This window comes from Haliaeetus albicilla, chromosome 2, assembly GCF_947461875.1.
Source record: "Haliaeetus albicilla chromosome 2, bHalAlb1.1, whole genome shotgun sequence".
NCBI classification, from domain to species: domain Eukaryota; kingdom Metazoa; phylum Chordata; class Aves; order Accipitriformes; family Accipitridae; genus Haliaeetus; species Haliaeetus albicilla.
The window spans coordinates 46,205,773-46,220,963 of record NC_091484.1 but is presented as its reverse complement, the minus strand read 5'-3'; the positions used below and the strand labels follow the sequence as shown (position 1 = coordinate 46,220,963).

The following is a 15,191-nucleotide window of genomic DNA, read 5'->3' as shown; positions in this document are numbered from 1 at the left end:
GCACTCTGTAAGGAACACCTTTCATTTAGCAGTTTCATTAAACAGTAAAAGTTTCCATTTCTAGGTGCTGCAAGTGTTTCAATGCCACCATAATACATGCTACGTTGCAGAGCAAAGGCAAAGCCTCTCTGTACCATGTTCTGCATGTAAACTAGGGCCCTGCTGCCCATCCTTGGGTACTTTTGATGTTTGCTAGGATGAAACAAGAGCCTCAACTGTCAACATTTTTTAACAACCTGGAGAAGTGGGAGTGACTGGGAATCTCAAAATCTCTGCTAGCTGTTTATATTCTTGTGAACTACAGCTGTGATCACGGGTTTGTAAGTACAGGATACCTCCAAAGTACTCAACATATTATTTTGTTACCCTGATTTCTTCTTGTCTTTCTATTAAATTAGACTTTTACTCACATCCAGGCTGCATGCAGAAGTTATGCTGGGTCTTTAACTGAGCAGCTTACCTGCTAGTGGTGAGTGGAGATAAACCCTTAGACACCTGCACACTAGCTTGGCTTAGCGAGCACTCCCAACTCTGCATAGTATTTATTATACACTTCCCCAGGAAAGGCTCATGTCTCTGCCTGTTAATGCCAAAAGTCAGCTTTGCAGAGGGACAGATATAAGCTGTGGTCTTGAGAGCAGGAAGCAGTGGTGGGGGACAGAAGTAACAGTAGCATAAACAGTAGTGAATGATTTACAGCCTCAGAGCTAACTTCAAGGATAATAAAGGAAATCTCTTTTTTTAAAAAACAGAAAAGGCTTTGTATGCCTCAGAGTCACAGGGGCATTAAAAAAAAAAAAAAAAAAAAAAAAAAAGAAAGCTTCCTCTGTCACAAAAACTTGATTTTGGCAATATCTTACTGTTCAACACTCTTCTAGTTATATATAGAAAATAGCATATCTACTACCCACCCAGAAAGCAAGCAAAGGATACAGTTTTCAGACAATAAAACCCAGGTCAGGTAGTGAAGTAGTTCTTCATTAGGAACTGAATCAGGCACTTATGCTTTACACGTTTCATAGAAATAATTACTTTTATATTTATGGGCTAAGCACAGGCATGAGAAAATCCCTCTTGACTTTCAACATTTAAATCTCTCATCTGGTCCAGTGACGTGATAACAGAAATCCTACAAGAGCTACGCTCCCTTCACAGCACCAGGGCAAAGCAGAATGCACCAAGGAACTCACCTGCAGAGAAGGGCCAGTGTTTTACTTGCAAAGTTCTTAAAATTACCCTTGTAATTAACATTAACAAGAGATTTTAAGCACCTGTATCAGCTGGATATGTTGCAAACACATAGGATGGCGTTTTTGCTATTCCATGCTAAAAATGATATAACAAAGCGATGTGGCTGACACTGTGCCAGGACCCAGTCTTGAACATCCAACTGTAGGACTAAATTGCCTGTCAGTATGCTGCTTGGATACTGACACTTTATTTTGGACAGGTGTAGATTGAAGATGTATGGGCAAAGCATGCAATGTGAACCTTGAAGTAAATTGAACCTGATCAGAATGCCTGCAGTCAGGTGAACCTTTTTATATGGAATCACTTTGGTTTGGTGTTGGTTAACTTGGAGGGGACAAAAAAACCCCAACCAAACCACAAAACACACATCCCCACAGAAATATAAGGTAACATGGCAATACACACAGAGAGTTTGTTTTGCAATGTTTAAACTATGTCAGGCAAGCTTTCAAAAACATAAAATAGCCAAGAAGAAATCCCAGTGGTGGGGGCATGAATGGGTGGCAGGAGAGGGGGACAGGACAGGACTCAAGTCAATCACTTGTTCCATCTCTTCTAGGGAATGTAAAGGGAGATCGATACTGAGAGGGCAGAAACAATGAAAGATGGGCGATATGTGACCAGCTCAACATGGAAAAAAATGAATAAAACAAGCAGCCACCTGTGCTGGGAAAATAACTCCATTAAATATGGTAGAAGAAAGTAAATCCATTTGGCAAGGACTCCTCTGGTTGTCATTAGAGGTTAGTTTAGAGACTTAGTAACTGTAAACCTAATCATTCTTCAGTGCATCCACAAATTACATTTTGCTGTACTTGACTGACCACATAACAGACACAGGGCATATGTAACAGCGTAAATAGTACATTTGATAGATTGTGATAATATTTACAATGAAAGACTGATACCTATTTTTTGTGTATTGATCTGTTTTGACTGAAAAACTTGTTTAATAGTCCGTGGCACTTTAGGAACATAGTGAAGAGAGCATCAGAGAGGGAGTCTTAATCACAGGCACACTTTCCAAGGTATAGGGCAGAAAGTGCACTTTGTTACTTTTTATAGCAATTATAGTCCCCAAGTTTTGTCAGAACTCTTCTCCAGCAGCAAGATATCATCACATTTAAAACATTTGCGCCTGTGTTGTTAATAATAGTCTGAGCTGTCCATTAAGCTACACCTGCCAATATTTTAAAGTTATTTTTGACACTGTAATTTTGAAAGGAAGAAAAGAGTGGAATTCATAAAAATCTATTTTGTTCTCTAAAAGTCAAACCCAGTACCTCTCATTATATTGCAGACTCTCCCTTTACATAACAATTACACATGCTCTTGACAAGCAAAAAACCCTCTTATTTCTATCAAATAGGATTCATGTTTAAATGGATAGTTTCTCTACTTATGAAGGACATTTGAATCCCTGAATTGTACTCTTAACTACTTGTTATTAATAGTATTGTTAACAGAATACTTCTACTGAAATAATATGACTGCCAGATCGACTCTAACATGGTAATGATCCAGCAATAAAAATGAAGTCAAAGGAAGACAAACTGCCATGCAGTATCAGATCCTCTTTAATAATCCAACTCTGATCCCAGAAGACTACATATTTCAGAGGAAGAAGTAAGTGCTACTTACAAAAAAAAAGGGAGAGCTGCTTCCAGTATTGCTTGTAGTTTTATAACCGAAATAGGAGTGGTTCTATCTTTTAAAAAAAAAATAAAATACATCAGCCTACAGTATCACGGTACACCTTCTTCTAAAGGAACGGTCAAGTTCAAGAAGATTTGAGGCAACAAGTTCCTAACAAATTGCATGCCCTTATGTGTCTAAATTTAGTTCTTAAATCTAGCTGCCTTACAGGCTCATTGATTGAGCCGTCTATTCCTACCTGTTGAGAAGAGGGCATCTATACTTTTGTTCCTTACTGTTTGGTACGATAAGAAGAACGATGTGTCCAATCTCATCCATTTTTACGCAGCATTGACAAAGTCACACTTCAAAGATTTTCTCTTCTTATCTTTTTCAGAAGTGAAAGTAAGAATTGTGTGAGAAAATTGTTCCAGGTCTCCTCTTCCTCCAGTCCCAATATTCTTTGGCCATCTTCATTCTCTCCGTTTCATCACAGCGTCCAACTGTCTTTCCAGCAGCAGTTCTCCCTCGTGTGATGCATACCATTAGTCTGGATGCAATACCTCAGTGAAAAGCTAGTTTTCCCATCTAGGAAAAGCACACTATTATATTGCAATGTATAGTATTACCCACTGAAAGCATTTTAAGGCTGTGTATTCCCTTGTCCTGCCTCACTGGAGGGCTCAGAGGCAGAAAACATTCCTGAGGTTCTCACCAGCCAGTTAGCTGACCTTCAAAATCCATCAATGAACTCGTACAATGAACCACAGAAGTCTCCCATGCTAGCCCAGGCATTTCTATGCAGACTTTAACCTCCCATTGTCTCTGTTCACCCCCAAAAGCAACAGCGCAGCTCCAGCTTGCTCTTCCTAATAGCCTTACCCCTCAGGCTGTTACAGGCACCCTACCTCCCCCGCTGGTTCCAGCTCTTCCTTCTGAGCCAACATTACTGACTTTTGAGGGCAAAATTTAATGAAGCCGCTGAGAGAGCTGCAATTGCTCAGGAGTAGCATGAGCAGGCACTATACACAGATGGGTGACTACCCATTCAAGAAATCTTCCCCACTCAGCTCTATAACATCTTTCCATGCCATTTGCTATGAAGAAAGCACTTGATGTTATTTCTTCTTTGCATTTATTATGGCAGTGGTGAGAAGAGAAAGAATGCATAAAGCTGTTGCTTCCTTCTTTCTTATTTCCTTCCCTAACACCACACAGGTCTACTGGCTATGACACTGTGTTGGAGATGTGGAGGGAATTAGCATAGCACAGAAAACGAGGGGGTCAGTGGCTCAAGCTCTATAATAAGGAAGACTCTCCACGCAAGTCACACATCAAAGGGGGAAAAAAACCAAAAGCAACCCCTAAATTATCATAAATTTCATCCTTTTATACACAAAAAACAGTCAGTTTAGTTGAAGAAAAATTTTCATATGCCCCAACAAATCTGGCTGATACCCTCAAATAAAAATAATGACTGGAGTGATGCAGTCACAAGTTGCTCAGAACATGGGACTAAAACCAAACTTATCAAATTCCCGAACAGTGCCTCTCAGATAACCCTGCAGAAAATCTTCAGGAACATGATTCAGAAATGCTGTGGATTATACTCTATCAGTTCAAAATGTGCACCCAGTTTTTCTATTTCATTTATGCTGCATTGGCAAACTTCACTATTTTTCACTACAGCTGAAGTTATTGCCTTTCTAGCAAAAGTGGGGGGCTGCAGATCAGTAACTCTTAGGTATAATCACAGCATTTCAATATGTTATCTACAGATTCCCCCAGTCTGTTCCTCTCCCTGTCCCTCCCCTCGCTTCACCCCCCTCCCAAAAAAAAAAAGCCCCCACAACTCCAGTCAGTACTGCACTCCTTCAAGAATTTTTCCATGCAGTAAATTCATTTTCACTGATCTGGCAGTGTCTGCAAGACCTGGCCACTGTCCAGCCCTGTGAAGATCCTGGTGTCAATCCTTTGCTTTGTCTCACCCTTCACAGACACTGAGCATGATCATCTTCCAATTTCATATAGACTGAGCAAGCTCAGTATTTCATACTATTAAGCCTCCGAAAAGGCTGCTGTTCTTTGACCTCACTGGCTTCCTACACAGAAAAACCCTGGGCATCATTTATCATCCAAAACCAGCTCTGCAGCCATATGATGCTCTATTCACTAGAAAGAATAATCACCTGGTATATGAAGTGAAACTGCTATATAGGCTATTGTCAGACTACAGAGTTAGAGAAAATGGATTTGAGACCACTAGGACATTTAAACATCATGCAAAACTACATTAATTTCACATCTATTACTTTGAAAGGAAATTTTCATGCACTGCCTAGAGTTGAGTTTTTCTTGACAGCCGGTCTTGCAGAAGGGGAGGCTAATCTCTCCCGGTTGGAGGGAACTACCAACAGTGTCCCATACATTGGCTATAGCAGATTGAAAGGAACAGACAACCATCTCAAATATCACTAAACAGCCCAGGGCACAAAGTCCCTACAGGTACCAGCACAGGCCGTTTCATTTGGCATCAATGCTTCCATGAAGCTGGAGTTCCTCTTGCTGGCCAGTTTCAGTCTGATCAGTAATAGCAGAGTAATGTTTGCTTCAGACAGAAAGGAACTAGGTACAAGGTTACAAATGAAATAAGCTGAAATCCAGTCCATACTTGTAACAGATTTTAGTACTTTGACTTTCCTAATTAGGAGCCTGAAGGCACCTGCCATGCAGTAGCTCAGAGAATTCCGTCTATTCAGCAACACCTTTCAAATGCCAACCTTAAAGAAACACTTTTTCTGGTTCATCTTCATGAGCTTACTGTCCTTGCTCCATTTGCACTGAAACGTGGGAGGCATTCACAGCTTTTCCAAAAGGTCACTGACTTTGATGATCAAAGCGTTTCCCTACCCATCTCACCTCCTTGGCAGCAAGTCTCGAATTTTGCACCTTTAACTAGCTCCTACCTCTCAAGTTAATAAGGGTTCAAAAAGTGTGTTGTGCTATGTGAAATAGCGCAGAATCACACATTCAAAATTCTACTGTTTAGGTTTTTTCTAACCAAATTTGTTATTTTATGAGTTTTCTACAGAGACCAACATACACAACACATTTACAGTGCACTTGAAAGAGTGTTTAGATCAGGCAGCTCACTCCTACCATTGCATGTGTATCCTTGCTATCACTTGCAGGAGTTCCTTGATTAAAGTATACAACTGTCATAACGGGTAGATATCATTTTAACATTTAACTTATAAACGTCAAATCAAACACACACCTTGATTTGTGATGGCAAGCTACTTTGCTTAAGAAGTTTTTCCTTGGCTATATCGAAACAGGAGACTCCTGTTATATCTCTTTGCTACAGACACGTGTAATCCTGGCTGTGCAATTTATTGGATGAAATTTTCAGACTCCCTTTTATGACAATTATTCTTCTATGTTTCAGGTCATTGATGATGACAGGCAGATATTTGCAGAACATAGGATTCTCCAACAAAGAGCTATCTAGTACAAAAAGGGAAAGACAAGCATGAGGTATGAAAATCAAAACCCAAATTAAATATGTTCAGCTTCCAAAGTTTAATCTAAACTTTAATTTGGCAAGTATTTTTGGAGGTGCATGGTCCAAATGTTGTCCAGCATGAAGTTAGTTTAGGTCAGCTCCTAACAGATTGCAGTCCAGGGTTATATTTTTATAGGTTGCTTTGTCTGTAATAAGCAGAAATGTGTACAACTTTACTCAGAACTTGAATCATCATGATCTAAAAAACCTCTATAATGTAGTGTTTTTCTGTTAGTTATTGTAGAGCTATGTGTCATGGTTTCGGCCGAGGTAGAGTTAATTTTCTTTCTAGTAGCTGGTATAGTGTTATGTTTTGGATTTAGCATGAGAAGAATGTTGATAACACACTGATGTTTTCAATTGTTGCTAAATCAAGGATTTTTCAGCTTCTGATGCCCAGCCAGCAAGAAGGCTGGAGGGGTACAAGAAGTTGGGATAGGACACAGCTAGCACAGCTGACCCAAACTGGCCAACAGGATATTCCATACCATGAGACATCATGTCTAGCACATAAACTGGGGGGAGTTGGCCTGGGGGGGATCACTGCTCAGGAACTAACTGGGCATTGGTCAGCAAGTGGTGAGCAATTGCATTGTGCATCACGTGTTTTGTATATTCCAATTCTTTTATTATTATTCTTATTGTCATTTTATTATTGTTATTATTATCATCATTATTAGTTTCTTCCCTTCTGTTCTGTTAAACTGTTCTTATCACAACCCACGAGCTTTTGTTTTTTCCCCAATTCTCTCCCCCATTCCACTGGGTGGGGAAGAGTGAGTGGCTGCGTGGTGCTTAGTTGCTGGCTGGGGTTAAACCACGACACTAGGTCACATCCGCCAGAAGTGAGAATTATCAGTCAGCAGACCATCAGTAAGAACATGTAAAGATATTTGTCTAATTTGGTACAAGTTCTAACCTTCAGAACTTCAGGAGATTTCACTCAATTTCACACCAAACAGAAATGACTGTATGCCCAGACAGTCTTGACAAACATAACTAAACTGTTTGTTCTATTGTGAAAGTTAGTTCAGATAGACGAATTTTACCATGTAAAATTCATCTCACATTGCTGATTTTAGCAAGATTTTACAATGGTAAGTCAATGTCTGCTGTCATCACTCAGTATGCTGAATCACTAGTGTCCACACAAGTAATTTTGTTTTAAAGTTCTTTAGAGATTAGCATTAAAAAACCCTAAGGCTTATCCCATAATCCATATGTGAACTTTTTGCCCAGAGGGAAAGAGAGTGAGCTTTCACTCCGCTTTCTCCATATTAGGAGAGAGGTGGTTTGCCACCTAGGAAATGTGTAGGTTTTTCAGCCTCTCAGGTCTACCTGTCCCCAAGAGGAACAGGGCTTGAGACCCACAGATTTTGGCAACACAGGCATAGAAGCTCAAAACCTGGCAGCTCTTATAGTTGCCAGACTGTTTCAGAATCACTAAATTTGATTTATTCACAGATTTCAAAGCCAAAAGAAACAAAGCAATCATCTTTACTCTTCCTATGCAGAATCAAGGCCACAGACTTTTACCTAGCTGTTATTGTGCCAAGGTGAATATGTTTTATTGAACTGAAACCATTTAAAAAAAAAAAAATCTAATTTTGAGTCCCAGAGCTGATGTTTATAATCTGTTGGGACCAAAACCAGGGTTTTCTTTTACCTTTTCATTTATATCCTGGTAGAAATAGCTAGAATAGTATCCCTCTGCTAAGCTCTTTACAAATACATAGCAAGCCAAGCCTGCTCACAAGGAACTGATTGTTTAATGCACAACACAAGGAAGGGCAGGGATGGGGGGAAAATGGAGATAGACAAATTTACAGGTGAAAAGACTAAAACACAAAGAGACTGATAGCCACATTCCAGCGTCTTCCACTCCTACCATAAGAACAGCTTAAGCATGTGCTAACCCCTTAAAAATCCATCTCCAAACAACTTGTCTCAGACCACTCAGGAAATCAGTGCCAGAGCACAGGACGTGCGAGTGCCATGGGAAGAAAACTGCCATCAACACCCGGGCTTTGAAGGTAACTGCATAAATATCACAAGAGCCCTCCTCTGTCCCAAAGTGTTCACACCCTGAAAAGGCAATTAACTGGAGAGCAAGGCAGATATTCATTACACCTCCTGACAGCCTTTGGCATTGCTAGGTTTGGCCTCCCTTTCCAGCTATGAGCAGAAATCACATCTCAAAAATCAGATACAAGTAAACTGTAGCTACGTATAACAGGTAGCAGAAAATTACTGACATATACACACACACACCTCACACTACTTCCTCCCTCCCATGTTTTCATTTATTTGGCAAAACAACTGACCGGGAGCCAAACTTAGAAATCTGAGATCATTTATTACTTTAAAAAAAAAAAACAAACCACAGTGATGGTGTATGCAACTTCCATTAAGTTCAGACTTCAAGCAAATAGTCCTTCTGTTTCTGCTACCATATACTACATGAGATGAGAAAAAGTCTAGAGAAATTCTTTTCTGGGGAGCCCATCAGCAGTGCATACAGTACCTCCTGCCTGTGTGTTTTGCGACTAGAGTACAATCATTACTTGTAAAAATATACCAGGGAATTCCAAGGTGCGAGGGGCTCTCTTACATATTTTCCAGGTTAGTAACACTTTTCTGCCCAGCCATATTAGTACCCACCTGACAGTGCAAGCCAGGCAAATAACCGTGGGTGGGATCTGGCTGGCAGAGTGTAAGTACCTGTGCTCTGGCAGACAAAAAGGTAACTCTGAGCACTATTAAATGCACCTCTTGCTCTCCACTGATGAGATAAAGAAATTATTTATGTTAGGATGATGCATGCATTAAGCATTTACAACTAGAATCACACAAATACTTCAGAGTCCAAACACTTCTGAGTGCTCCAAAAAAAAAGCAGTTATCTCACTGGGGAAGCCACGCTAGCTTCCCATACTCTCCTGAAAACTATATGGAGTTTAGCTTGGAGGCTTTTAAGCTTGGTTCAATTAGTGTAACCTATGTCCTGTGTACCACCTAGCTGTAGGACTAGTTAACTTTGCTCCTTGTCAGTTTGTCCTATGTACGGAAAGTGAGGGGACAGGTTTGAATTTAGCTTTCTTCTTCTCACCCCTTAAGACAGATGTTATGAACAAACACTTCAATCAGAAGCTGCTTCTGCTGAGGACTCTTAGATGTTTCCTTGGAAAAACCAATGAAATTTTACAAATATATTTGTGATGTTATTCATTTCACTTGATGGTTGTAGACAACTTATTGGAAGCAAGTTAACAGTCTCAGTCCAGAGCTGAAGAACTACTGTCCACACTAAAGAACAGACCAAATTTCAAATAGGAAGAAGAAAGAAAGAAAAGAAAAAAAAAATAAAATCACTGAGCAGAAGAACAAACTGGCATTACTCATGTTCGTAACATTGTCATTTCACACAGAGCAACAGGTGACAATTTGAGCTGCAGGAATTAGGGCAGTACTATGAATAAATTGAGAATTCTTGTGTCTCTGCTGCGTCACACCCTCCCACCTCCACAGAGATCCTGTTAAATTAAGGCTAGTGGATCAGAGGGAGTGAACTCATAAAAAGGTTATCATCGCATCATAGGCTTTTCTTCAGGGCTCAGAGTTGGTATTGCATGAGGTCATGTATGAATAAAAACAAACCACCTAAAAGTCTTGCCAGCTGCCCCTCCCCCCAGTTATTTCAGACACAGTCATTTCCTTTTAATTACGCAGCTTAGCAGATGCAGAAATACAGCTTATTTTCCATGTAAATACATATCCAAAGTTTGGTCCGGATTAGACTATAGGACAAAAATTAGGCTGTAGGATTTGCGACTGATGGGTCACAAGCTTCAAGTCTACTGGTGAAACTTTGGGGGTTTTTACAGATGTAGGCTCAGGTGGGAACTCGAACAACTCCTTGTCTAGTTGTTGCACAAATGTTTGATGATACAGCCTATTGAAGCCAGCGGGAAAGGAGCTGCTTGCTTTGGCATGATTGCAAGATGACTGGCGCAATGGACAAGCAAGGCTGTTGGCAGTTCATATTAGTAGTAAAGATGCAACCTGAATTAATACCATTATATCTAACTAGAGGTCAGTGCAGACTAAAGTATGAGCCAATACATTTTCGAATCAATTTAAATACTTGTGAACTCGCATTTAATGCAGGGAAGTATTATATGCCTTCATGGAGACAGAGACAGAGATTAAAGAATTAATTCAGAGCAAGCCTGGGATAGAAACAGAGTCAAATCTCCCAAATTTTGAAGGTATTAGACAAGAGACAAGATCATCTGGCATTGCGCTTGAGGCTAAGCCTGCTCTTGGGGATGCCATCTGACTGGGTGGCTGGCTGGCTGTTCCAGAAAGCAGCAGTCCTACATCTCCTTTGCATCAACACTGGTGCTTATCTCATCTCACAGGGAGCTGGCCCAGGCACAATGAGTCAGCATTCACCTGTCTGTGCTGGCCTGTGGGAAGTAATGGCAAGGTATGAGAAATGGGACTACCCTGTTCAGCAGCAGGTAGCCATTACAGCAGCTTAAATGTAGTGCAAGAACTTACCCAAAGTAAAACGGCAGCTCCCCATCTCACAGGTATGTTGTAAAGAGGAACACAAAGATTATTAATTACTCTGAGACTCCAGTGAAGGCAGACTTCCTCTAATAATTGAAAAAAATCCTTTCCCCATTGAGAAAGCTGAAGAAAATGGTAAAGTGATGTTGGACTTAAATAATTGTCATCCAAAGCCTTTTGTGAATATACATCCCAAGCAGAAGACCTAGAAGACTCTCTTCCGGGCTGCCAGAATACTCACTGGGTTTCCAGAACATTACAGCCTGCAGAGTCACCCGCACAGCAAGGGGGAGACAGCATTTGGGGATATATAATGCAGCTTTCAGCTAAATAATCAGCCAACTTCTTCCTGATTAGGCTGGCTTTCAAGGTGAAGTTCAGCTACGCAAGGAAAGGACTCGTACTGTTACAGAAATTAAGCGGTATATGCCTCCTATAAAATTCCTTGAAAAGGATGCCTGGATACATCCAAACCTACAAGCTTTTCCTCTCCACCATGAGGACACCAAACCAGAGCCCAAAACATCAGTTGCTGCAAGCTATAAAACTTTGTTTCAGTTTTCTGAAGTTTTCAGTGGTTCAAAACCCTGATTCAACTTCACCACTGCTCCTTGATAGGAAAGTGCTCCAGTGCGTCCACTTACCGAATTATACAATAGGCACTTTGAATAAATTCTGGTGGGTGGGAAGGGAAGGTCACTGGAGAGTGATATGACAGTGTTTGCTCACAAACCGAAATTACTGAGGTCATTAACACCAGAGCAGACTCCGAAGAACTACTGGAAAGCCTAATAGATTAGACAGCATAAGATTAAGTTTGCTGTAGATAAGAACATGAAGGGGTGTTTTCGGAGGAGCAATTTAAAATTACTCATACATGTTGATTTCTAAGCTAGTTGTAGGTTCTCAGAAAAAGTTTAAGCATGATCCTCAGTGGTTTAACAAGGATGTTTGCTCAATGTGCAGAAATGTAAATAAGATACTGGTCTGTACGGAGAAGCAGATGAAAATATGGTAGAATATTACAGAGCTAATACATATATATGTTTTCCATGAGTATATGACCTCACCTTTATTCCGGAATTCAGTTTCTGGAAAAAACCTATCTACTCCTGAAACTACAGAGTTGAAGGAGATGAACTGAAAAGAATTCAAGAAAGAGGGTAAGAGATGAGAGGAAAAGGCTTCCATAGAAGAAGTTAAAAAGATAGAAGGTCAAATTAGGCTAAACTTTTTGTGGTAGTAGCAGAGTATGGGAACATCAGGAAAGGGATGCTACTGAAATAGCTCCTTTTCTCCTCTCCAGTTATGTTCTATTTCCCATTGTGGGATCTGTGGGGTAACTTATGATCCTATGCAGTATTTTGTAGGAGGAGGGGTGGGAAAGCCTATGGTTCCAGACAGAGCTTTGCTTATTCTTTCACAAATTGTTTTGCAAGTACACACCATAGTCTGTCGTGCAGAAGTTTGATGTACTGCAGCTGCCACTGCCATAAAGCTCAGCTCTTCAGACAGGAGGACATCCTTTAGAGACCATCAGATTAGGTTGACTAATTGGCTGTTCTGTCCAAAAAGCAAGTCTTTTACAACAACATGATTTATATTTCTGCATTGTATGTGCTTTTGGTGTTTCTTCCACCTCTTTTGTATTCATATTTCAAGAGTGGACTTCCTTGCAGGGACTTATGCCAAAGTTTACAGTAGCATAAACACGTGTAGTTACTCAAGGAGCTTGAGTTTCTCTGTTGTGGAAAATAGAGAGGAAAGGCATCGAAATTCAGAGATAGTGAATTTCAAAGTTTTGTCTTCCCTTGGATGCCCTTCATACAATCTCTCAGAGACAGTCTACCAAACAACAATATTACTGGGCCACAGGCTGAAAATCACTATGATAAAGAGTTAAAAGGCAGCTGAAGAATAAAGAAGTGGACAATTGAACCTAATTAGCCATTCTCATAATAAGGGGAGAAAAAGGGGGAAGAGAGACAACACACCATTTTAAACCAAACATTTAAATGCTCAATAAACCTTCTATTGCAACATATAATTAGCCTGTTGAACACATTCCCACAGGATATTGTTGTACTATATAGTTTAGTGAATACGACTGTAGGTATTCCTTGTTTTTAATGTACCCAAGGTAAACACAATTCTGTGGCTTCTAGCATGACAATAAACAGATAGCACTTGTGTTGTAAATCCCATCATATATCTCCCACCCAACACAGACACTATGCAACCGGTTTCAGTGTGTAAGTTCAGCGTTGGAGCACTTCATATTAACCACTGTCAAATGCATGGGTTTGGGCTAGGGAAAGTGTTGCCAGTGTGGCAATTTGTGCCTCCCAAGATTTACTCAGTACAAATGATCCTCTCCCTTCTTTCCTCCCTCTCTCACTTACTCAGGAGGATGCCTATTGCCATTTCTTAGCAAAGCCAGTCAAAAATTATTCCCAAGCTGTTAAGATTTTGATCTGTCCCCTTAAATTAAAAAATCTATATCAAAGAAGTGTTATTAGCTGAGTAGTAATAACAGGTGGGAAGAGAACAAGAACTGTTTCTTTCTTGTTTTTCATTTAAATATTTCTATTTTCAAACAGACCAGCCAGCTCTGCTTGTCATTTTTTAGCCATAAAGGGAGTTGGTTCAAGGTTTGTCAGCATGATAGGTCTTGCCTCCATGGAGGTCTAGCCTCCATTTAGCTGGGAGATACTACCTTTCAAGGATTCTTTTAATACAAAGTGAATTTTTTTAAACTTCAGAAATATATATCCTCTTTAAACTCTGTTTTTTTCTGATTTCTAATGGCCGCCTTCTTAGCAGGGAGGATTGTTATGCAGTGTTCAGCATCCTATTGCATGCTCCTGATCCCCAACTCACAAAGCCAGGGGCCAGTCCAACTGCTGTGTGCATGGAGAGGAGTATTTCAATTCATATAGTGCTTCAATAAAACCAAACCAACCAACCAACCAAAAAAAAAAAAAAAAAGCAGCCACTCATGCACACACACACACACACCCCCCCTACATTATTTCACAAAAGAAAAAAGAGAAGGCCAGCTCAATATTGGTTGATTTTAAATTGTAAGAGGTTCACCATTATTTATGCTCTCAGGAAAGGCAATCACCAGCACTTAGCAAGCACTGTGCCTTTCCCTACACATCCCAAACCACCCTAGGGTACAATATCGTGCAATTCAAAACGTACACGGGTTCTGCACCTTTTCCAGAAGCACCTCGCACTAGCTATGGCCAAAAGGAGAGTATCAGACTGCAGCATTAGTACTAGGTAAAAAACTACTCTGATATTTCAGACCTCCCAAAGTATTTTAAACAAAAGCAGCAAAAGAAACTTGAAAGAAAAAAAAGAAAACTCACCATTCTGGAGACCAAGAGCTTTCTCCTAGATCCAAATTATGTCATTGCTCAAGACATTGGCACTGTTGAAGGAGCACTTATTCTTGCTCCGGCTTTGAAAAAATCTGGTGTGCTCAGGGTTCGGGTAGGTCCTGGGAGCACGCCTGGTGCACCTCTCTCTTAGGGGTGCTGAGCAATGCCTGCTGGAATGTGCAGTCTAGCAGGTACCTGGCACCACTTGTTCAAACAGACAGGAGGGAGTGATGGAACTACATTACCCATAATTGCCTTCAGCTGGTTTATGATTACACCTGAAACCAGAAGAGGTGGTGTGGGAGTTTTGCCTTAGGGAGGAGAGACAGGCATGCAGAGGAGAAAGGAAGGAAGGGTGTGCTCTTTGTATGCCACTGGAAGAGAGTTAGGGTTTTCTACTTTCACACGCCATGTTGAAGATATATTGAATTGCTGGGAGGGGGACAAAGGATGGCCTTCTGATACAGATCAAGGTTAGAAATAATTAGATTTACAGGCAATGAATACAGTGACCAAAGTCTAGTGAACCTGTATGACCGGTTTGGGCATCTCTGTGCGTGTGAGAGAATCAGACAACTGGGTATGAGGAAGCAAGTGAAGGAGGGGTGGCAACAGCCCAAGAAGACATCTACAGAGGAGGGAAAGCAGAGACATTTGTGGGGAGGAGGGGGGAAGAGTTCCTTTTTGGCCCCATGAGCTTGAGAAAATAGCAAGTTTTCCCAGATGTTACATTGCAGGTGTTTTTCTCAGTGATTTCGGCATTTTGTAGGATAAAG

The 15,191-nt window shown here is 40.6% G+C and overlaps 1 protein-coding gene across 1 annotated transcript in view; it reads right to left on the bottom strand.

Annotated features, from left to right (window-relative positions):
* The window catches only part of MACC1 (MET transcriptional regulator MACC1), a 38,583-nt gene extending 24,059 nt beyond the window's left edge, over nt 1–14,524 (bottom strand). Inside the window, exon 1 of the mRNA XM_069773690.1 lies at nt 14,404–14,524. Coding sequence (XP_069629791.1) covers nt 14,404–14,406 — 3 coding nt within the window. The 5' untranslated portion in view covers nt 14,407–14,524. The remainder of the gene's footprint in view (nt 1–14,403) is intronic.
* Nucleotides 14,525–15,191: the final 667 nt, after the last annotated feature.